Here is a 24,400-nt window from a genome sequence, read left to right as displayed (position 1 = left end):
CTGAGGACAGGGAATTCCCAGGAATACCTTGGGGAGATGTGTCAGAAGTCTGCAACAGGAGGAAGGAATTAGCAAAACTCTTCCATGAGATCCAAGTCCATGTATACTGGAGATTCCTGTGTATGTGTATGCAGAAAGTAGTTTGGCAGGGAGAAAAACAATGCTGGGGAAAGAATAGTAAATAAGCAGCACTTGGAGGAAGGGTTCATCTTCCCATAACTCATCACAACTTTTTGCTTCTTGCATGTGACTGGAGAAGACCCAAGAGTAAGAACTGCTGCTGTCATGTCTAGTTTGGATCTCACAGCTCAGAATTTGTGCATCTACTAAAAGCCCTTTTAGAAAAGGGGGTTTGGAAGCTCTTCACTGCAAGTCAAACTAAATAATTAAAACGATATGCACAGTTATGTGTCACAAAGAAGGAGGAATGCATAATGTGGGGAGTTCTCATGTAGACACTCTGGATTTGAATGTGACTCTTTCAGTACATAAAGCAGCACTGGGCCGTCATAATGTGGTTTTTGTTGTGGGTATGACTGATGTGACTACTGTTGTATAGCCTGGTAGCCCCCATTAAGACCAGTAAAAGTGTGTGCCCTCAAGGGCTTTTGGCTTGCCCTAAGACCACAGATGTGAGAGAGAAATCCTAAAACCTTGTGGTCATAAGATGTCACAAGTGAAGGAAATATACTTCAAGAACTCTTGGCTTTAAGACATCAGGAATGAGGGGGATTGCATCTAGTTTGTACATTAAAGGAAGGTTTCATGATTGAAGCAAGAAGTCGTCACTCCCTTCTGGCCATAAACCACAACTAATCAAAGCTACTAAATTTCCTTTGCGAAGACAATCTGGATGTTACAATCATAAATCCAAGAACGACACCTCCTGACTACTATCCTCCCCTGTCCTAGATTCATTTCCTATGTATATTCAAAGTGCCCCTTATGTTTTAAGATTACAGTGTCCTATCACTGCTTGGATTCCAATAGGGTCCCAGATCTTGGATGTGAATCTATCAGAGCACAACCTAAAGCTCACTAATGTGCAACTAGGTTCTGAAGTTTCAGTCCAATGCCAGCACAGACCCTAGCTCTGCACCAAAATTATCAACAGTAGACTTTCACCATTGGAAGCTGGCACCCAGGTCAAAGCAGATGCATAAAAATAACTTCCTAAGCCCTTAATCTTTGTAGCTGGCTCCCCTCTGGAACCATCTTCCCTGATCATGAGCATGAAATCACTGGAATCTTCTTCTTCAAGACAGATGAGGGATATGGGATTTCTTGTCTCCTATTCTGCTTCACTTCTCAAGTTTAATCCTTTAGTTCCTGTTTCCCCATTTACCTTCTGTCAGCTTCTCCACTGTGCATCCAGGACTGGCTAGCTTTACCATGTGCCAGCCTTTCATCATTACATCATGGTTAGGGATTTCTTTCCAAGTTCTATCCCCATTTATTCCATCGCATCTTTTCATTCCAATTTGGGCAAACTGTCATCCATCTCCTTTCTCTCGTTTGGTTTGACCTGACTAGTCAAGTTGAAGGACCGTAATAGCTTTAATTGGTATCTAGCTTAAAGTATCACAGCTACACATTAGGTTTGTGCAAAGTAACTGATTCTTTTTTTGCGGCGGGGGCGTTATATTTTTGCTTGCTCTTTTGTTTCTCTTTTAATCTAATTTTTCAATTTCTAGTCTCTATCTTAATCAGGGTAATAAAGTTACTTGCTGGTTAAGTGCCTGACACCCCTTCCATCTTTACTTTAGCTAAGATTTATTGGGTCAAACTTGGGTGTTATGTATATATCAGACTATATAAAAGATTCTTTTTTGTCCCTGGACTTGTGTTCTGGCCATACACATGGAAAGGATGCTCTTATGTGACAAGCTTGGCACAGGGACTGATTTGGGTAACGCTATCCCAGCAAGAAAAGAGAATATGTTGAAAAGACACAGTGAAATCACTTTTAAATCTTACTACATTTTGAGGTTACAAGCTTTTGCCAACAGTAAACAGCTTTGATTGAGTTTTCTTGTCTAGTGGCCAAAGCTGTAATTTTACTGCATATATATAGAAAGATACTGATGGAGCCAATTGTGTTTGTATTGGAGCAACATCTGGGGGAAATACTTTAAAAGAGCGACTGGAAAGATCTCTTGTGCTGCAACACTACTGAGATGAACGCAGAGCAAGAAACTCTCTAGCTGAAGCACAGTATCCAAGCTACTGAAATAAATGCATCTGTACTTCCTCCCCACTCCAACCCATTTGCGTCACAAACAGTATTAATATCATTATTAAATTGTTTATGGCTTTTGCTAGAACAACAGCCTACACAGTGCCCTTTTGCACAGGAAAGATTATCCGCACTACCTTAGAGATAAAACAAATAGAATGCCACCCATCCTGGGTTTCTTCTGACAGATGGCAAGTAGCAGTTGTCAGGGACTGTGCCCAAAATGCAAATAGGAAATAATTACCAAGCTCAGCTGAGGGGTCAACAACAAAAACTACCTGTTCAGCAGGAGCTACCAAAGAACCTTGCATAAAGTGATAATGAAGGGATTATTAATGCTTCAATTTTTCTCTGTCAGTGAAATGAAACTGCACAATCACGGATAAGAAGAATATACTGATAGGCAGAGGGAGCTGGGGACCGTGGTAATATATGTAAGAACAGAAAGAAGCAAGATCTGATTGTCCTGTATTAAAACTGACTAAACACACACAGGATCAAGGCATTCGGTAATAAATATGCACATACTCCCCCTACCCATTAGTTTAGGATAACAAACTCCTGAGATACCAGGCTTGTTTTTTCTTCTCCTTATTGACATGCAAATTTGCATGTTAGGTGGACTCTTTGGGATGAGCTTGAGCTCCAATGTTTTGAGCTACTCCAAGGAAGGGACCTCACACTATACTTTTTGCTCCCTTTGTGGGATTTATTTTTATTGGGAAGCAGAGTGCATGATCAGGTATACCTTGGTTTAGCCTCAGCCTGCTAGAGGCTGCTCCTTGAACCATCAGGAGGAATGAAGGGCTTAACAGCTTGCAGCCCTTCCCTGCTTTGATGGTCCAACTGTGCTCTGCTGGCATCTCTGGCCTGTTTGGGGGGGATGGCCACAAAACCCTAGTTAAAAGATCTTTGGGGAAGGACAGAACTAAACAAAAAAGAACAAAACACAGAAGATTAATGATTTTGGTTCATTTGGAATGTCCCTAGTAACACTGGCCATCCTCCCTGGTTGTGTTTATTTATGTTTTTATTGTATTTACATATGCATTAAAAAGTTATTTAGTAACTGTTCTTCACCACATATTTTGGGTGGGAAGGTCAGGGCTCACTTCAAGGGGGAGCACACCGGAACGGCATTCTGACAGTTCCCCCAAGTCAGGTGGCCCAAATGCGGGCCAAAATGGCCTGGATCGGGTTGGTGCTGGGTGGGGGAACCTCCCCCCACGCAGCACCGACCCAATCCTGGCTGTTTCATCCCCGATCTGGGCTGAAACGGGCCCCAAATGGCCATTTCTTGCCATCTTGGGCCCGTTTTGGCCTGGATGAGGGCTGAAACAGCCTGGATCAGGGCTGAAACAGCCCAGATTGGGTTGGTGCCAGGTGGTGGGTAGCCTCCCCCACCCAGCACCAACCTGGTCGTGGCCATTTTGGCCCCGATCCGGGCCAAAATGGGCCCAAAATGGTTATTTTTGGCCATTTTGGGGGGCAAAGGGGCCCAAATTGGGGCCAAAATGGCTGGGATCGGGTTGGTGCCAGGTGGGGGAAGCCTCCTCCACCTGGCACCAACCTGGTCCCGGCCATTTCAGTCCTGATCCAGGCCAAAATTGCCCTTTTAGGCCGTTTTGGCCCCATTCCTGCTAGGATCGGGGCCAGAACAGCCGGATCAGGTCGGTGACAGGTGGGGGAACCCTCCCCTGCCTGGCACTGACCTAGTCTTGGCTGACCTAGTTTCGGCCCTGATCCGGGCCCAAACAGGGCCCAAATGGCCATTTTTGGCCATTTGGGGCCCTTTTTGGCCAGGACCAGGACCAAAACCACCAGGATTGGGTTGGTGCCTGGCGGGGGACACCTTCCCTGCCCAGCACTGACCTGATCTGGGCCATTTGGGGCCCAATCCAGGCCAAAACATGCCCAAATGGCCATTTTTAGCCATTTTGGGCCTGTTTCATCCTGGATTGGGGCCAAAACAGCCCTGATCAGCCCACTGCCGGGGGGGGGGGGACTCTCCTGTCTGGCAGCAGCCAAATCCCGGCCATTTTGGCCCAATCAAGAGGTGTGGCATATGCTAATGAATTATGCTATTGAGTTCCTGCAGCTCTTTTTCTATGAAATGACCCCTGGGGAAGGTGGCATATAAATGTAATAAATAAATAGCCAATTCAGGCTAACTGCTCAGCTCAGAGTAACCTCACCTAGACCCTGCTTTCAAAGCATGAGAAAGGGCTAATCTGAAAGGGAGGGGCTCTTGCATAATGGAGGAGTTTCTTGTGAGCTGGAACTGCCTCCTGTTCCACTGGGAGGCTGGACACTGCCCTCCCACTTTTATAGGACAATATTAAAAGAGTCAGATCAAACAGTGGAGATGTATTTCCTAAGGCAAGAGTCCCCACTGTGGTTCTTATGGATTCTGTGGCACCATCAAGTATTTCTAGAAAGTGGGTGGCCAGCCATCCAGGCGGCCAGGTATCCAGGTGACTCATGTTTATGGTATAATACAGACTGTGGCTTTATGTAAAGTATTTTATCTATGCAAATGGTGGAGTGATAGTCTAAGAGCAGTTAAACTTGCTTCTGACTAAACACAAATTGGGCTGCATGGCTAAAACACTTCATGTACCTAACCTGAACTTGCATTGAAGTCATCAGATCTTCCCAGTTTTAATGCCTTTTTATACTTCAGGTGGATATTGATAATAATATCATAACATCAAGTTATGCATCTATCAAAATCTGGCCAGCATCTCTCTCTTACTGTACATATATGCAAGGAGCTTTCACCAGCCATTCAGCACTGTCATTGTTACAATAATGGTGCAAGTTAAAAACGGCTGGACTCGTGAAAGAACTGCTCATGTAAAGTGGATAAACCAGGGGGGAAAGCACTATTCTCTTTGCATAAGTGGATTACATGCAAAATGAAGATGGAGACTGCCAGAAGGTTTCTTAGCTATACTTATTTTGTGTGTATGAAAAAAATATTTAAATGCATTCCAATAAACAGAGTTTCTGCCTGAAATGTTGAAAAGCTCCTTATCAGAATTAAGCATAACCTCACTCCCTGATATTTTGTGGCTGGCCCCACCTCTCGTGTTAGACATTTTGCGATTACACCCACAACCCCGTGTCAGAATTCTAAAGGTGCCTGCAGGCTGAAAATGGTTGGGATCCCTGCCCTAAGGTAACCCATGGAGACAGAAGTCTATGAGTTACATTTTCGTTTAAAAACAGTTACTCAATGCTGGAACTCTTGCATTTTTTTCTTCTAGAAGAATCAAAGCCAAAGAAGCATATGTTTACTATGCAACCTATGAATTGTTTGTCCTCTGTATCACTGCTAAACTAGTAAATTAAAGATTATTTATTTATTGTCTAAGTTTGTTCTCTTGGGAGTCTTTTTATAATCTTACATCTGGGACTGCAAGCAGAAGAGTCAAATCCAGTATCTTATATTTATAATACATCATGCAAACACTTGATATTTCTATAGACTTATACTATTCATTCTGGCTACAAAACTTAACTTGGAGATATCTAAAACAGAATTTAGTCATTCTTTTGCTCCTCTCCCTTGCCCCGTACAGAACAAGAGGTCTGAATGCATACTGAAAGCCAGTGTTGTGTAGTGGTTAGAGAGTTGGACTATGATCTCAGAGATCCAGGTTTGAATCCTCACTCTGCTTGCTCGGTGACCTTGGGCCAGTCACCCTCTCTCAACCTAGCCTGCCTCACAGGCTTGCTGTGAAGCTAAAATGGAGAAGATAATGGCATATGCTGCTTTGGTCCCCCATTGGGGAGAAAAAGCAGGGGTATAAATAAATAAATATTCGTATCGCATAGGGAGATCAATGGAGTATAATCCCACTTACAAACACTGAAAATTCCATTATGCCCTCTCTTCCTTTTAATGGATCAAAACTCCATCTAATTCAGCTCTATAAAATCCAATAACCAGAATGCTCTCACAATTTATTCATTTAAATATCTGTATCTTTTTTTCTCCGCAAAAGGACCCGAAGGAGCTCATAACAGAAAAAATAAAGAAACACAATATAGATAAAACAACTAACCAACAAAAGAAACAAACTGTGTCATGAGCTTGTCTGGGATTCAGGAGCTGGCTCATCTAAAGGTACCAGCTAAGAGCCGAAGAACCCTCTGGCTCCTGCCCAAAGGCCTGCACTTCTGACCACACCCAACCCCAAAACAGGAAGGAAAAGCAAGCACTCGGCAAGATGTCACGGCCAGCCAAGTCGTTCTTCCTGCACTTTCCCTCCCTGCAAATCCCAGAAACCCCTTTAAAGTATACAGTCATAGCACAGTTATGCATTTCTTTAATACTAAATAACAGATATGAGTTCTTATTTCAGGCCAGACGTCTCTTTTTAAATTTCTTTATTTCATTTCTTTATTTTGATTTTTTGTTGTCAGGAAGGTATTAGTAAAAAATCTTTATTTTTTCCCTTAAAGCTGTTTCATTAACTAATGTAAAGACAGCTGTGCCAAAATTTCACTTCAAAATGCAATATGCAACCCTAATATGTTGGTTGGGGGGGGGGGGAGGTAGGATTTTTTTCTCATTTATTTCTAAGTTTCACTTAGTCATTGCTTTAAATTTTTAAACAAATGAATCATCAACATGTTTCCTTTTTGCAGAAATGTTCTACCTCTTACTAGAAGTGAGTACTGACAAAAGCTTCTGTGTCAGTCTTATGAAGGCTTAGAAAACGTGGGATGTCAGCAAAGGAGACAATAAAACCATGTGTTCCGTTTCAGGTGACCTTTCATGCAAATCTATTCAGTTCAGAGCATTTCAAAAGTAACATGCAAACCAGAGCTAAGAGGATGAAGTCTAGGAGAAAACTGATATTTTTTTTGACACTGCCAAGTGTAGCTGACTCGTTTCCCTGCCCTTCCGTTCTCTGAAAGCGGTTGCCATTATAACAGAGTATCTCCATCTGGCAGGGTGAATAAGCAGATCCACCCAAAGCTACTGGAAACTGAGTCGAATCAAGTTAGGAGGATTTAAAGAAATGTGTGCGAGCTTTCATTGCCAGCTGAAAAGGACTGCTTTTAAATGTCTTTCTTAAAATGCTCCAACACCTTTGAAGCTTGACGCTTTCTGTTCTCAGAGCACATGGCTTTTCTTACACCAGATAATTGTTCCTTGACACTTTTATATCACTAAGTGTCTAATCTTTGACAGATCCTCCCTCTGGACCTGACATAAACACTCTTGGTATCCTCCTGGAGATCAAAGTGCACTTGGATAGGCAGGACAGGTGACAAATGAAGATGAGAAGAACACTTCTCCACATCTAACTGCAACTACCTAGACACTAAAAATAAAACGCTCAATATTTGGTGCCAAGAAAAAGCAGAATTCAAAAATTAGAACAGATGATGCAAAATGAATGCTGGCACTCCAATTCCAATTTCCAATAACCTTAATTGGCATAGTGCATGCATTGAAAAAAGAAAAAGACAATACAATACAATTTGCCAGTTTGTCAGCATGAGTGCAGAGTGGGTTACAGGTAATTGTGATGCTAGGAGCTAATAATCAACACCCCCACCCCCGGAAACCCGATAATAATATCAGGCGTCACAATCAGCCTTCTCCCTCCTGTTTCCCCCCTTCCTCTCCCTTCCTTTTCCCTTTTCTGATTTTTCCCTTTCTTTCACCCTCAACACGTTTGCCAGAAACTCTGCCACCTGCTCAGTAATTTCATGAAGTCTGTCCACTAACAAAAATTCCACACCTCTAGTAGTCACTATCTCAGAGGTTTGAAAAAGGGGACTGATCAATCGTGAGCACGGCTGGGTAAACAATGGGCAGTGTAGAACTAAATGCTGAATAGAATCGGGTTCCCGGCAGTGGCACCTGCAGTCTTGCCCTTATATCTGCCGGTGACCACGGCTGAGGGGAATATATTCTAGCCAGCATAAAAACTCTATGCTGAGAGGGGATTACTAGAATTGAGAAATACTGGGCCATAGCGTTTTGTAAAAACGAAAGGTCTGAAAACCAGGGGGGGGGGGGAACAAGTCACTGTGAGCATCCATTCTTCTCAGTGAAAAAAGGATATCCTGGAAAGGTTGCTTCTTCCACCATTTCCCAAGACTGGACCAAACCTGAACATTAATCCTCTGGATGGAGTGACCAATACAGGAACAAAATAGATTACATAATTGGAAGCAGAAGCTGGAGAAGCCCTCTCTGCTAAAACAAGACCGGGGCTGATTGTGATACAGATCATGAGTTGCTAATATCAAAAATCAGAATAAAGCCGATGACAAACACTAAAAGAATCATAGTGCCAAAGTACAATCTAACTAATACTCCTGAAGAATTTAAAGACCATGTAAAGAACAGGTTTGCAATGCTAAGTTTAAATTTAATTACATTTATGTAATTAAATCATGAACCAGAAGAAAATAGAGTTGCATTTACCGCAACTGTTGTTCACTGACATCTTCTGTGCAGGCACATATGGGACTGCGCACGCGCAGGCCTGCCGATACACACGGTTTTAAAGATAAAATCCACCAGGGGGCACCTGCCTACCCAGTGCGCATGCGTGATGTTTCCTGCCAAACATGCTGCCAGGTGGCAGCAACCCCTCCACCCTCAGTTCTCCTGCGTTGCCGGCCCAAGGTACGTATAGTTCAGGTACAGTGGGGCAGGAGGGAGGGTATGTGTGCCTGCACAGAAGAGGTCAATGAACAGCAGTTATGGTAAGTTCAACTCTGTTTTCATTGTCCATCTTCTGTGCAGTGCCACATGGGAGACTAACAAGCTTCTTACCTGGAGGTGGATGTGCTCTTGCTGAAAGAGGGAGTAGAAGACCACCTGTCCCACTGCTGCCTCTCTTCTCTCCATCACCTCCAGAGCATAATGTTTCGCTAAAGTGTCTGCAGACGACCAGGTCGCTGCACTGCAGATGTCATGGAGAGGCACTCCTCTCATCCAAGCTGCAGAAGAAGCCTGAAATCTCGTTAAGTGTGCTTTCACTTCCAACGGACAAGATAAGTGTGCTACTATGTAACAATCCTTAATTGGAAGTGTAACCCATCTAGCTATAGACTGAGTTGTAGCCCCTTTACCCTTCCTGGGCCCCTCATAAAAAACCAACAGTTGTTTGTCCTTTCTAAATGATGATGTACGATTTAAGCAAAACAATTACGCCCTGCATACATCAAGCACGTGTAGTGCCTTTTCTTAATCACTGGAAGGAGATGGAAAAAACACAGGGAGCACTATGTCCTAAGATAGGTGGAAAGATGTAGCAACTTGAGGTCTGATCCTAGCACATGGATGAAGTACCACTTGACCCTTGAAAAGGAGGGTCAGATCTGAGGGCCGCCGTCTCACTCATCCTTCTAGTAGATGTAATGGCTACCAAAAAGGAAACTTACAAAGATAAAAATTTCAGAGAGCAACTAGTTAGGGGCTCAAAAGGACATAAGTTTGGCTAACACTAACTGAAGTGACCATGAGCTACAATTTGCTTGATTGGTGGAAAGAGATTCTGCAATTGTGGAAAATTGTGGAGTGGAAAGCGGAAATGGCTGCTAAATATACCTTAACTGATGAACTGGATAGGCCCTCATCTTTGAGAATTACTAATAATTCTAAAATTTGAGATAGTGTGCATTCAAAGGGATCTATCCTTTTTAGAGTTGCCCATCTGGCAAATCTATCCCACTTAAAATCATAGGATTTCCTAGCGTTTTCCTGTCTGTTAGGCTGTTTGAGCGTTGTCCTGTCCCAGTATGAGCTAAGCTGTTAGTTTAAGTCTGGTTAGGTCGTGATACCATACCCCCATATGGCTGAGCAGGTATAGTTCCGATCCGAAGTGAAATAGAGAACCTTTGGAGACATGCAGTACATGCTGGAACCAGGGTTGCCTGGGCCAGTAAGGTGTTATTAGGATTATGTCTGGTCTGTCTCTCTGTATCTTGCTGACAGTTCTGGCAGTCAAGGAAATAGAGGGAAAGGAGTAAAAGAGGTTTCCTCTCTAAGTCAGCTGAAAAGCATCTCCAAGAGAGTTTTTGCCCCCATCTCCCCTTCAGCAAAATCTTGTTGCTTTCTGATTCCCTTCCCTTGCAAACAGATCTATCTTGAGATGTCCCCATTCCTGAAACACTCTTTCCAGATATCTGTCGTCTAGTGTCCACTCGTGGTTCTGAGTGTGCAGTCTGCTCAGCTTGTCTGCAACTGCATTTTCAGTCCTTGGGATGTGTACTGCTTGAAGGGTAATTCTTCTCTCTAGAGCCCAGTCACAGATGAGAATGGCCTCTTCGCATAATACTCTGGAAGTGGTGCCTCCCTTCTTGTTTAAATAAAACATGGCAGTGGGATTGTTAGTCAGAACCTGGACCCTCTTCAAGATATCTGAGAAAGTGATAAGGGCATTGTCAGAGTCTGTTATTCCAGAGAAATGCAACCTGAGTAACACCATACTTATTTCTGTAGTTGTTTAGTCTTCCTCTCTCTCTAGGCCCGTGGGATGCCAGAAGCCGATTCCATGGGAGAGGATACTGCATCTTATCTGTTCTCTTCTCAGCCGACCTTGGCTGGCCAGCGTTCCCACTGAGAAGCTCATCCATCTTTCCTGTTATGTGAACTCTGGGGGGAGGCTGGACTCTGAGGGTATGATGTGTAACAACTTTCGTTTTGTATCTCATTCCTAACAAAGCTTTGCTCAGCCAGGATCTGCTTGGTCCTGGAATGTGGACACCTGGGCCTGAATGCTGTCTTTCTAATAAAAGCTTTTGAAATGAAAGGACCTTGTCTTCTTGCAGAAGGGAGGAAGGCAGACTCTAGCCAACTGGAATGCCATAGTCTGACAGGCATAACAGATCACTCTCAGTTCTAAGACATTTATGTGCAATTCCCTTTCATCTCTAGACCACATGCCATGAGTCTTAAGGGGGCCACACCGAGCATCTCAGCCTACTGTTGAGGCATTCGTAGTTATAGTCTCTTCTGTCTGTGGAGACCCAAAGTCTATGCCCTTAAATAGGTGGTCATAATTATTCCACCACTCAAGGGCTCTGAGAATTGCCCTAAGAATAGCGTATTTCTTGTCCTTGCCATGTACCTTAAAATCATGAATATCTAAAAACCACAACTGTAATTTACACATGTAGAATCTAGCCATAGGTGTGACTACAGTGGTGGAGGTCATCAGGCCTAGTAGGGTCTGAATAGACAAAGCTGATTGGAATCGACATCTGGTAAATTGTCTCATTATGTCCTTGATTCTGTTTGCCCTCTCCAGAGACAGGTAGCCCTTATTCAATTTTCTGTCTAATATCGCCCCTATGAACTGCGCCCTATGAGATGGATAAGTACAGACTTTTTAAAGTTGACCAGTAAACCCAATTTCTGGCAGGTATTAATAACCAAACTCACATGTTATTACAACAGCTCACTGGAGGGAGCTGAAACCAACCAATCATCTAAAAAGGGGTAAATAGAGCATCCCTGGTTCCTTAGATGTGCCACCACAACAGACATGCACTTTGTAAAAACCACAGGAGCTGTAGACAGGCCAAGGGGTAGTACTGGATACTGGAAGAATCTGCCCTTACACGTGAAGATCCAAGATGGGCCTGAGACCCCCATCCTTCTTATCCACAAGAAACATTCTGGAATAAAAACCCTGAAGGGGTTCATGCATAGGTACTGGTAGAATAGCACCTTTCTTTTCCAGTTCAGTCAATTTCTCAAGTAAACTATCAGAAGAGATATCTCATGAGAAATCAGGAAGACTCTCAGTCGGGTAACAGTAAAATCCAATTTTATAACCAATTAACACAACTTGTAACACCCATGAATCAGTGGTTACATTTTCTCACTCTGAATAATTGTTAGCCAGCCTGTTCCCCAAAACAGTTGGCTGTTCCACGCTTAGTCAGAATTGTTTCTGAGAACTCTGGACCTCCTTGGATAGAGGGGTTTGTTGCCCTTGGCGAGATCTAGCAATTGTTCTCCTATGTTGGAAGCGCCCTTGAGGTGATTGGGGCTGTCTATACTACTGGTAGGCAGGATATGGCTGATAGCAGTATTGTCTGCCTCTGTAAGGCTGCTGGCTATGATAGGAATACCGCTGCGTGGATTGTTGTTTCTGGGGAAGCACGTCACAGGAGTGGGCTGTTTGCCTATCTTTTTTATTCTGTAACAGGTATTTATCTCTCTTGGCAGAAAATAGTGTTTGCCCCTTGAAGGGCAAATCCTCAACTTTAGCCCTTGTTTTCAGTGATAAGGCAGTAGTGCGTAGCCAAGCATGTCTTCAGAGAGTGATGGATGATACCAGGGCTCTGGCAGATGTGTCAACCGAGTTCCTTCCTGCATTAATCTGTTGCTTGGACAACTTAAGGGCTTCTTCTAGTATGACCTTAGCAAACGTTCTCTGGTCCTCAGGCAGTTTCTCCACAAAGGTGGACATACGGTTCCAGATGAACGCTTGATTGGATTCCATAATGGCACTATAATTAGTAATCTTATGTTCAAGGAAGATGAGGAATACAATTTCCTGTCCAGAGTATACACTTTTCTGTTTTCCTTGACAGCAGGAGAGGAATGGGAGCTCTGATGCTGCTTGGCCTGCATTTCTTCAAAGTTAACAGCGGGGGTGGGGGGTGGGTGACTAAACAAAAACAGACAAATGTCTTCCCTGGTTTTATATAACCCTTCAGTCTTTTTGGTGGTGGTATGAACCGAAGCTCGCTTCACACAGATGAAGTTAATAAGCTCCACAACCCCTTCGATGATAGAAAAGGCTATATTCGTTGCAGTTCCAGAGCAGAGGTATAGAAGGACTTTATCTTTTGGTTTTGGGTCCACAGCAGATATTCTGATGTCAAGGGACCGAGCCATCCTGAACATCTTTTCTGTATAAAGACAGCAGTCTTCTGTGGGAGAAATTTGGCCAGTTCTCATAACGGCCTCATCCAGTGATGGATCAGAAGCAGGAATAGGGCATCTGACTCCTGTTTGAAGGTATGGTAAGAAGAAGATGAATGAAGGGTTTCGTATTGCATCCCCAGTCCCTGCTGACTGTCAAAACCTTCAAAAACCGATGTCACAGATTGGGTCCTATATGATCACCCCGACTCCAGCCCTTGTCTAGGCTGAGAAGTGTGCTGTGACCAATCTCTGCACTCATATGCACAACAAGGACGTCTTTCATCATATTCACACATCCAGGGTAGCTTAGCAGTGAACCTTTCTTCTATTTCGCCCTCCTCGGTGGAAATGTACGAGGAGGATCTGGAGTGAAGAGAAGAGGTCTGAAGTTTGTCAATAACAATGCTATCAGGCTGTTCAGCATGCCTCTCTACATGTTTAGATTAGCCTTCTTCTTTGGAGGCTAAACTACCTCAGCAAGTGCTTGGCTAACACCATCCAGCGTATTCGTTGTCTGAGAGCCAAACTACAAGTGACGCCTTACACAGGTTGGACACTTGTCAGCTTCCCTCAAGTTTTGATGGGAAATGTAGGCGCCCTGGTTTTACAGCTTGGCTCTCCATTACAGCTGCAAGATCAGGATGCCTACATTTCCCATCAAAACTTGAGGGAAGCCGACTAGTGTCCAACCTGTGTAAGACGTCACTTGTAGTTTGGCTCTGAGAGTGCGATCTTGGAACTGAGTCCTTTGGGTCCGAGAGCTTTGGTTCCAAGAATCTCGGATCTGTCTGCTTCCAAGTTGAGCTTTTCAGATCTGACGGCAGTTTGGTAGAAGTCGACTCCAGGCATTTCTTTTTTGACTTCGTTATCAGAGACAGCACAGGCTCCGATCTTGAAGGCCATTTAGCATGAGGATGTTGGATCCAAGGGACCTCAGTGAGGTTTTGTGTCTCAAGTGGTCGGTGTCGAGTATGAGATGGATCTGAGGCCATTGGAATCAAGACAGCCGAGTGGCTCGAGGTGCACCGACTCCGAGCGGGGGACATAATTGTCGAGGTCGAAGTTTGCGCTTGTGTGACCGTTTGGTGTCTGCTACCCACTGAAAGGAAAGAGGTCTTAGGAATATCAGAGGTTCTCATAGCTTTCTCCCAGAGGAGTGCCTTCAGCCTAGTGGACCTCTCAGCCCATGCTTCAGGGTGAATTTGCGGCAATGTTCGCAAGTCTGAACATTATGTACTTCCCCTAAGCACTCCAGGCAGACAGAATGGCCATCCTGGTCATTTTAGTAGCACTAGTAGAACAGGGTATAAATAAAGCTTTATCAACCATTTTAAAAATTATCTTTTTCTCCTTTCACTATCAGAACAAAGCAGATGAAAAAGTGTGAACCTTTGTAGCTGGTGGCGAAGAACGAACTGAGGGTGGAGGGGGCACCACGCACTGAGTAGCTCCCTAGTGGATTTTAGCTTTAAACCCTTGCCATATCTGCAGGCCTGTACGTGCGTAGTCCCATGTGTCTAAGCCCACTGATAACCTTAATTTAGTTACTTCTCTTTTTCAGACCATTCTATTTGACCATTTCGAGGGTGCAGCAAGATGTCTCTTCACTAACTTGGTGATGTAGGTCCCTTGGGAGAGGGGAAAGCAACCAGGCTGTGGAGCTTGTGCTCCTTATTTTCCTCCCCACAGCCTTCAGGAATCCTTGATAGGGAGGCTCTAAGAGTATAAAAGCCCATTGCCTCAGCAACTTGGCTCGCAGACTTTCCTTAGATCTGACTGCACTTGGAGAAGGTGCCGACTGCCAAGTGCAGGAAAAAAACCCTAATCTCCAGACTAAATTTATTGCTAGAAAAAAATATATGATTCTAGTCCTGCAATGGCTGGCTGGCAAGACCTTGCTCTCTTGATGGAGGCTAGACTAGAATTAGATAGATGGCAAAGTGGGATCCTTCTGTCCTCCTCTCTTCTGTCCTTCTTGCAACTCTCCAGATTGGTATTCTTAGGTTACTTCCTACTTCTTCCCGGAAGTCCTTCCTCCTCTGTTTATTGAGGTAATTCGTATCTATTCTGTTTCTCTCCTTTCTGTCAAAGCTGTAGTTCCTGAATAAACTCTCTTCATTCACTCCTTAATCAGACTCAAGATCATTCCTAAAATAGACCAGAGCCTACATTCCCAGTCTATGATTTTAAGTTATAACAAACCCCTTAAAGCCAGTGATGTTAATGTGCCAACTGAAGGAAATACCACTGACTGAAAGTTATGAACATCCAACAGTGACTATTTCTTCTTCCAGTAGTTACTTATATTATTTACCAGTAAATCTCAGTTTCAACACACACTTTTGTTTTGCAAAACTGTAGGCCACATCCTCTATGATATGGGTACTCTGCAGACAAAGAAAACTCCATTCTAGGTTTTCCCTAGGATTAATTACTTACCTGAATGCATGTTCCAGTACACTCCTTGCAAAGACTGCAAGATAAAGCCCATCTGCTTGCTGGGATATGTGAAATCTTTGTAATGGGCTCCATTTTTTCAGGGCATCCAATGCTAACCTGAACAGAACACAGAGAACTCAAATTAATGGCTTTTGTCTATTTTCTTACAAGATAGTGAAACATTTCTGCATCTTAAGGTAGCTAACATGAATGTGTATATATTGCAGCAGTAGATTAGGGGAGCAAAAGGCATTTATTAGCATATATTGGTCTGAATGGATGCCAAAAGAAGTCAGTTTTTTTCACGTAATGAGCCCCCTTTCTCCAGGAATGCATTTAAATGTGGAATGTCATGTGTGATCCAGGATGCAATTCTTAAAATTGCCACTAGGAAGCTGCTACTCTGCATACTGGAAGGGGCCACAGCTCAACAGTAGAGCATCTGCTTTGCATGCAGAAGGTCTCAAGTTGAACCACCAGTGTCTTCAGTTTTTTTTTTAAAGCATCCAGTAGTTTGCAATAAGAAAGTCCTCTGCTGGAGGCCTATAAAACTGCTGGCAACTGCTGACCTTGAAAAATCAATGGTGTGACTCAGTGAAAAGCAGCTTTCTGTGTTCATGTGCATATCTAGGGTGCATGTTATATTTTCAGTATGAATATATCCCAGAATGAGGGTGGGTGGAGCTATTGATTGGATAAAAAATGGACTAAAATTAAATTGATCGGGGACAGAACCACGGGGAGTGGCCTAAGGAAAACTGATTACTGTATGGTACAGATGTACCTAGGACTGGATAATTGTGCTGGAATTAGTGTTGAATTAGTTTAAGTGACAGTAACTCTAACTACTTACAGCATCTTGCAAAATCAAATCAAACCATATCTTCAGGTAAACTTTGCTCTTATCATAAGTCATAACTTTTGTACTACTAATTCTATAAATAAAAATCTATTTAAATAAAAATCAAACTATATCTCCTCCACATACCACCCATTTCCCATTTATAAGGGAAGTAATTTGCTATCTTACTTCGGGTATCCATAAGGCACAGCTAACGTGGACCCATTTTGTCCCACTCCGAGTGGGTTTTAGAGCACCCCCTCTCTTTGGGCAGAGTAAACACTTTGGCTGGACTCCCAGAGCACAGGTTCGGCAAAGCCAACTTCCAATGGGAACTTTCAAGATTCCATAACAAGCCTAAACAAACACAAGAGTAAGGAAGAATTACTTAGTTGAGGGATGGACAGCATTCAAGAATACACTATAAAATAATCAGATGATCAAATTTAATTTGCACACCTTTTAAGCATGTAATAAATATAACTTGAATGCCATTTCCATGTACTGAACTGCAATTGCTCCTATTCAGTTTCTAAATTTGTGATTCTATCCAGAGTTACTCCACTGAAGTAAATGAGCATAGTACCCTATTCTCTATCCAGGCAACCAGGAATAAAACCACAGAGTCTCCAAAGAGCAGCCAATATCAGGATAGGCTGGACCAGACCTTCAATGCAAGAGCAGGCACAGGATAGCAGAAACCTTGCTACAGGGAGCAGTCCAGGATTAACATATGCTAGGTTGAAAAGCTGCTGAACCAGCAAAGGCTCAACTTGACTTATATAGGTAACTGAGAACCTCATCCCTTTCTATAGCCAGAGGTGGGACCTAGATTCTGCAAAATCTACATAGCAGTGCTTCAGCATGAGATGGAGCACAGGATGTCTTGAGCTGCCAAGGTGTGCTCTTTCACCTGGCAATAGATTTGGTTCTGGCTCTCCATCTTCTTTATTCCTGGGGGAGATTCTGGGAGTGTTGGTGGTGGACTAGTCTATGAGGGAATTCCTGGTTTGCTGTTCCATTGGCTCTTGAATAGGAGCTGTCATGGCCCCCTCTGACCAGCTCTCTTTCCAGTCCACTGACTCTGACCTGGAGGGCTCAGAGGAAGAGCCTGAAGAGCCAGGCCTGGGGCAACAGGAGGACCAAGGGGGTCAGATGGGCCTGATGCTGCAGAGGCACCTGCTGACCACCTCTGCCCTACACTAGACTGTGGCCATAATCTGGATCTTATCGGAGCAAGGGAGAGACATCAACACCTCCCCCACCCATGTCAGGACAGTATTTTGGGTTTCAGTAGGGTTTGCTGACATCTTAGCAGACAGCTGCAGCTGTGCCTTTAAGAGGATCCAATTTATCTCCATGCTGAGATTAGCATCTGATTTTTGCACTTCCTGCCAGACACAACACCAGGCATGACTGGTCCCCGCTATCTCCTTTTGGTTTGCCTGGGTGCCTTCCTGCCCCTTCCTCCTCAGGCTTCTTTGTGCAGACTAAAACCTGTGATTTTCTGCTTCCGAGCTAACCTTCCTGTGGGGCAGCTATACAGCTCCTTCCTGCTTGACCTGCCTCCCTGTAGGCTTTGCCCCACTGCTTCACCCTGACCCCAGCCAATGCCACAAGCTGCCCTGCTAGAGCCTGCAAGTGAGCACCCGTCACCAACCCATGAGATCACTGCTAGGCATCTGCCAGGCAGGACACAAACCCAGCCCGCCAGGGCCCTCTCCCACTCTGCAGGAATGGCAGTCGTGTAAGGCCCAGGCTAAGGTGGCACAAAGGAGGCACACTGCCAGTGATTCGTCACAGGATCCTGGCCAGAGCCCAGTACAGCCTCAAGACACTCAACACCTGCCAGCAGATGCTGCTGATCCAGATCACTGCTTAGCCTATTCAGGGTGAGGCTTGAGAAGGCTGTATTGTTGGATCAACTGGTCCACTAGCTACAAGCCTTGTGCTCCCAGCAGCCAGCTCTGAACTTAGGCTTGCTGTTGCTGTGTGCTCCTGAGCCACGCTGGCCAAGGTGCTGGCCCTGCTCCAGAGGAGTCCAATTGTGCCCGTAGGATGTAGAACAGGTGCCAAGCAAGCAAACTTTCCTACAGAAAGCCAGGGTGCCTCAGGGACAAGAGGGATCAATCCTTGAGGAGCTTCATCTGAGGCAACTTCCTCCTATGTCAAGGCGGAGCCAGGGCAGGTCCTGGCATTTAGCCTGGAATAACTCTGCATAGGACTGTAGCATTGGTTCCTGAGAATCTTTGATATGTTGATGTATAATTCATAAAAGGCCAAAGACATTATGAATTTGTTCTTCTGCTCATTTGTATCTGTTGGGGAAAACGGGTTAAAATAGTTTAAAATCAGAGATGCAATGGATCTTGAATCAATAGAGTGTCAAACGTCTGTTTGCTTTTTAAAAACATTTACTTCTAAAGGAAAGGGTACACGGGGTTCCTACAAAACAAGAAATTCTGTGAGCTACATTTTGCTGTTACATACTTAGACCACAAGAACGAGAAGAATAACAATGGGGATTCCTCCTCTGTCTTCTTGACCCTAAGAGAAAATCACCTGACCTATTGACTAATAACAGTTTACAAACACATCTCAGTTTCCCAGGTTTCCAGGCTATTGGCTCTGCGCCAGGTTCTCTTCCAGGTCAATACAAACAATAGCACAGGGAGTAAATACATTTAACCCCATAATGACTGAATGTCAGACCTTGCAACGTATGTTCCAACGGTATCATCATATTTCATTAAACTTCTACATAATTCAACAATAGCACAACACTGTACAAAAAAGCAACTTTTTATTATTTTGCATGTTTTTTAGACAAGATGGCTCACGGCCATTGTGTAGAAATACTTCCCTAATCAATTAAACTATGTATCACAGATTAAGAGAGGTAAAATGGTGAGAAGTTTCTAGGTTTTTTTCTGTCACCCAGCACTAAAACTGATGTATAATGTTCAGCAAGAAACCTTCCTATGAACATATGTCTGAATAAATTCCAAACAATGTGCAAAGCTATGATACAGTGGGTATCCTCCAAACTTAAATTAGCTCACATCCATGTTATGCCGATAGTCTTGTTTCAGAGTGCCTCCTCTCTCAGTTGTTTTGGTAATTCCAGAACATGATGGCTTTGTTCATTTTGAGAGAATGAAGGAACTAAAGATTTCTGGCACCTTAACTGTGTAATGCAACAATTCTTAAGGGGGGAGATCATGCAGCTCCCCTGGGGTGATTTACAGATCTGAGAGGGTATTGGGATTTTAGGTATCCTTTCCCCTCACTTGCAATGGCTTCTGACAGCCAGCACAAGAGAGTTGTTTACACTACTCACTGTGCCCTGAGGATAAAATCCCAAACCTTGGATGCCACCCCCAGGCCCTTAAAAACGGCACAGAGCAAACAGGAATCAAAGCTAACATTAAGTAACTGCTTGATGGTAATCAGGCAGAAATGTCTCATGGGAGATGTATTGTATGCATACATCATAAATATACCTATATAAATTAGTGCACTGCTTTTATGTTCTAATTTTTTGTGACTGGAGAGAGGCTTTTGATGACAATGTTGTGTACAATAGATGGCAGTGGATTAAAAGTTAAGAACCACTGCTCTGAGCACTCATTACTCTGTAGATGAGTACATGCTTTTGTGCAAGAGGGCTCCTGACACAATTCCAGGTACCTCACAAAAATAGGCTTTTTAGAAACCTGAGACCTTGGATAGTTGCTACTAGTCAAAGGCAATATTGAGCTAGATGGACCAACAGTCTGACTCATTACAAAGCAGCTCCATATGTTCAAGCCTCTTCTCACTGCAATATTCTCAAAAAGCATCATTCAAATACGCCCTCGGAATAAGTAACGCCTCAGGTTCATTTCCACAGAAGCTATGGAGCAGTTACTACATTATCAAGATGATGAGTGTGGGCTACTAATATATGAACAAATACGCTAGAGGTTAAAAGCACATGTCTCATTAGCAGTTTCCTCAGTAGGTGGTAAGTTTTAAAGCCTAAAGGTAATCCAAAACCAGCTACTGACTTATTCATTTAATTGATCTGATGCGTGCAGCATGGCATGAAACAAGATTAAGAGATCCTCTTGGATAAAGCAGAATATATTTTTTCAGGCCATATGCCGTCTCTTCCTCTTTCTTTCCTTCTGTTGTTTGTAAGTGTTGACTTTATGCACCTTAGCATTCACAATGTGTCCTAGATTACTGTGTTCCTCCTTCCAAGTTAGCTCACTTGCAGGTTACTGTGTGAATCACATTATGGCCCTTTAAAGAAAATCCAATTATCTCTTTTCTCCATTCAGTGCTCGTGTGTCTAGGAAGCATAGTGTTTAAACAGCTCTGATTTAATCTGGCAAAAGAGAATGGAACATGGACAAATTCTTAGAGAGAGGAATTTACTACTTTGTTGCTTTCCTACCCTTACAGTGAGCTCAACAGCAATGCCATAAGAAGCATGCCTGTTTGTAAAGGGAACAAAAACTAGGAAAGTCAGGGAACTAAGTTGAAAAACAGATCCTGATTCTGATGTGAGTATAACTGGGAAATCTAAAAAAGAAAAAAAAAGTAAGCAGAGATCATAGCCATGTGTTCTCAAAGCAGTCTCTCTTTTCCTCTTCCTTGTTTGTATCATAGTTGGTGGGAAGCATGGACACATGAGAGAAGCAAACTAAAATTACATGATGAGACAAGCCATCCATTCAGTCTGCCTATCTAGTCTCAAGGGTCAATAGAGCAGGGACCACATTTGCATTTTCCACTTGGGACATAGTTTCTCTTGTATGTTATCATCCCAGGACAATCAAAAGCCTGCATTCTGCTTTATGGGAAACCCTTTTGACTCCCCATCCTCCTTAGCAGTAGGACACTGTTCTGTCCTCACAACTGAAGGGCAGGAAGGGGCTGCAACTGTAAGAGAGTTGCTAGAAATATAGAATGATGGGAAAGATGGCTAGAGAGTAAGTTTACAGAAGCCTGTGGGTCTGACAGGGCAATAAAGTTTGGCAATCATTATCCCAATAAATTAGGTTCCTATTTTAAGGTAACAGATAATATTTGTACAACAAGGTACAGGTAACAGGTAGCAGATAATATTTGTACAACTATCATACAGTATATAGCATGAAAGGCTGACTTCAAGTCCTGAATAGCTGTGAATTGCTGAGAAATCTATAGCATTCCAAGAAGCTGTCCAACACCCACCCACCTCCAATAGTTTCCCTCAGTTCCAGGAAGTTCTGGGGAAAATCCTGCCAGCAACTGGCAGCACAAGAGCACTGTTAAAACAGAGGCCGTCCTCTGAACTTAGTGCCTAAGGGAAGCTAAAAGAAGATCTACTTCTTCACTGGTAGATTACACTGAACATCCCAGACTCAGCTACTGAGTATCGATTACTAGCTGGCAGCCTGACTTCAATGGACCTAAACTGATTTTTCTTTCCTTCAAAAGGACAGTCTGGCAGGTTAGCTGCCTAGACTACACAGCCTATTTGTGACCTACTTGTCTATTAATCTCAATGCAAGCTATTTGTTAAAGGTGCTTTTGGTAGTTACTAACATATTCTGCCCAGTCAGGAGGATCACTTGCAGTTCCACAGATGCAGCTTTATGAAGATAGATGTTAAAGGAATGGTTAAAAAATCCCAGAGTAGAGCAAAGAGGAAGGGAAAAAATTATCACGGCCTTTTATTCACCACACCAGGGTTTACCCATCACAAAATATTGGCCAATACTGGAATGTATGGATTTATCCTAAGATTAGCTTAAGGTGGAGCCAGGGAACCCATTTTCCTCTCCTATTAGGAAAAGCATTAGGAACACAGCTTATTGAAGGGGATACAGAGAGGTACAGAATATGATGTACTTGCAAAAATAAAGGAAAAGAAATGAAAAAGACAAGGAGGTAGGAGGCTTCTGTACTCTCACTGTAGCACAGCATTTTTCCTACATGACCCATGATGATGGGCCAAAAACACTTTGACTTAAGAGAAGCTCTATCCCAGGAATGTCATTGTTGCATATAATCATAACAAGCCACAGCATGAAGGGCAGGAGGGTTCCTCTGTTGCTAGCAATGTTCCTGCTTTTCATCTGTCTCTGGACACTTAGACTAATGGGGCAGAAAGACCTGCTTACCCCCCTCCCCCAGTGAGAAATGCTACTCGCCTGATGCACGCAGACATTGCATTTGTCACAGAAAACCATCTCGTTGCCATCTTCTCCTTCTGGTGAGCGGCACACATCACACACCACATCTTCATCATATTCTATGCCCAGGCCCTCCTCCGTCTCGATGGCGATGTTCATATTCTCATAGCACAGCGTCTCCAGCTCCTCCAGCACTCTTTCCAGGGTGAATTCATCCATTTCTGGCTTTTCTGAAAGGCAAAAGGCAACGACACTCCATTGACTCTGTCTGAAGGTCTCAAATTGTGCTGCAGAAAGCTGTTTCTTGACTACGGGTGGGAGGCTGATATCCTATTCAAGCCTCAAAAAATCTAATGAAGATAAAAGAAGATTGAACAGTTTACTGGGCTATGCTTGTTTTTTCTTCTACCCTAAGCAGAAACAACTGAAAAGAAACTGTAAGATAGAGGACCAGTTAAGTTCCCAAACAAAATACACACAGAGCCAGTGTGGAATATTTGCCCCAGGTTAGGACCTGGGAGACTAAGATTCAAATCCCCACTTTACAACAAGGCTTTCTGGGTGACCTTGGTCGTTTCACACTCTTTCAGTCTATCCCACCTCACAGGGCTGTTGTGAGAATAAAACCGGGAGGGGGGCACCACGTACACTGCCCTGAGTGTTAGAGATTTTATGGTATTTTATATATTTAGTTTAGTAACTTAGCAGAGTAACATAGCAGAGTAATTTAGTCAGAAGTGTTTAAACCCTCACAAACGTGCATTAATTAATCCTCAGACAAAATTCATAGAAAGATAGAACTTACAGTTTATTGTAGCAGATTTCTCCATAGCAATATCTTCTGGTAATATCAAGGGAAAGATCTATCTAAAGAGTTACATTCTCTAAGCTAATACCACGGCCTGAAAATATAGGCAGCGAGGCTGGAAGAGGGTTTGTGGACAAAGAGAAGGGCTCCATGAGGAGCATGGTAGCTTTACATCTTTCTCTTGGAAGAGCATGAGGGAAGGTGTGAAATCTCCCAAGAAGCACAGAGGCAAGAGAGGAGGAGTCAGTAGGCGTTCCCACCTTAGACAAGAGAGTGGCAGATTGCTAGACTTATACATTGCGTTCAAAGAGACATGCAGCGCCCCCCAGTGTCCAAAGGCAGGCTGAGTCGCCTATTCCAACACTGAGCTCCCTTGAATAAAGGTAGGATAAAAATGAGTTATTTAGATAGAAAAGTAGGAACTAAATGCCTGTTAATAAACAAGGGGGTGCCATATTTATTGGCAGTGCATTTGTCACAACTGAAAATGGAGGTGCCTGTGGTCCATGCAGCTTCTCTATCATGGCCCAATCACTATAGATACCGAAAACAGACATGGGGAGTGTGACAAGAGGCCCTGTGCTTCCTTAGAGGACCGCCGTTCTCTCCTTGCCCTTTCAGAATTTTGGTCTAACCAGCCTTCCTTTTTAAGCAGCAAAAGCCACTCGTGTCACTTCCTGTCACTGTGATGGGGCCATTTGGCAAGTGAGGGCTCATGATTCACTACTTCTAAATGCTCTTTTCACCTTTCTTAAAGGAAACACTTTCAGCTTTAACAGAAAGACTGATGGGGACAAGAAGGTCTCATTCACAAACTGCTGCTTCTGACTTGGAAGGCTAAGAGTTTACAAGTCATAACCTGTCACCAAAGAATGTATCCATTAAAGTGGCAAGTCAGTGTATGGTGCAGAAGGATGAGGTCAGCTACTCTGATGCTGATAATTTACTTAAGAACTGTAAGAAAAGGGAAACATTCCAAGAGCACTAGAGA

General features: G+C 43.5%; 1 protein-coding gene across 4 annotated transcripts in view; it reads right to left on the bottom strand.

Moving 5' to 3' along the window:
- JADE2 (jade family PHD finger 2) overlaps positions 1–24,400 on the bottom strand; it is a 245,191-nt gene that overhangs the window by 53,787 nt on the left and 167,004 nt on the right. For all 4 annotated transcript variants that reach the window (XM_054976016.1, XM_054976017.1, XM_054976015.1 and 1 more), the window contains exons 6-8: positions 22,620–22,831; positions 16,624–16,791; positions 15,594–15,710 (exon numbers count right to left, since the gene is read on the bottom strand). In XM_054976016.1, coding sequence (XP_054831991.1) covers positions 15,594–15,710; positions 16,624–16,791; positions 22,620–22,831 — 497 coding nt within the window. The remainder of the gene's footprint in view (positions 1–15,593; positions 15,711–16,623; positions 16,792–22,619; positions 22,832–24,400) is intronic.

The sequence above is a fragment of the Eublepharis macularius genome, chromosome 4 (assembly GCF_028583425.1).
Source record: "Eublepharis macularius isolate TG4126 chromosome 4, MPM_Emac_v1.0, whole genome shotgun sequence".
NCBI classification, from domain to species: domain Eukaryota; kingdom Metazoa; phylum Chordata; class Lepidosauria; order Squamata; family Eublepharidae; genus Eublepharis; species Eublepharis macularius.
The sequence above is the reverse complement of the archived record's forward strand: the minus strand, read 5'-3'. Positions and strand labels throughout refer to the sequence as shown.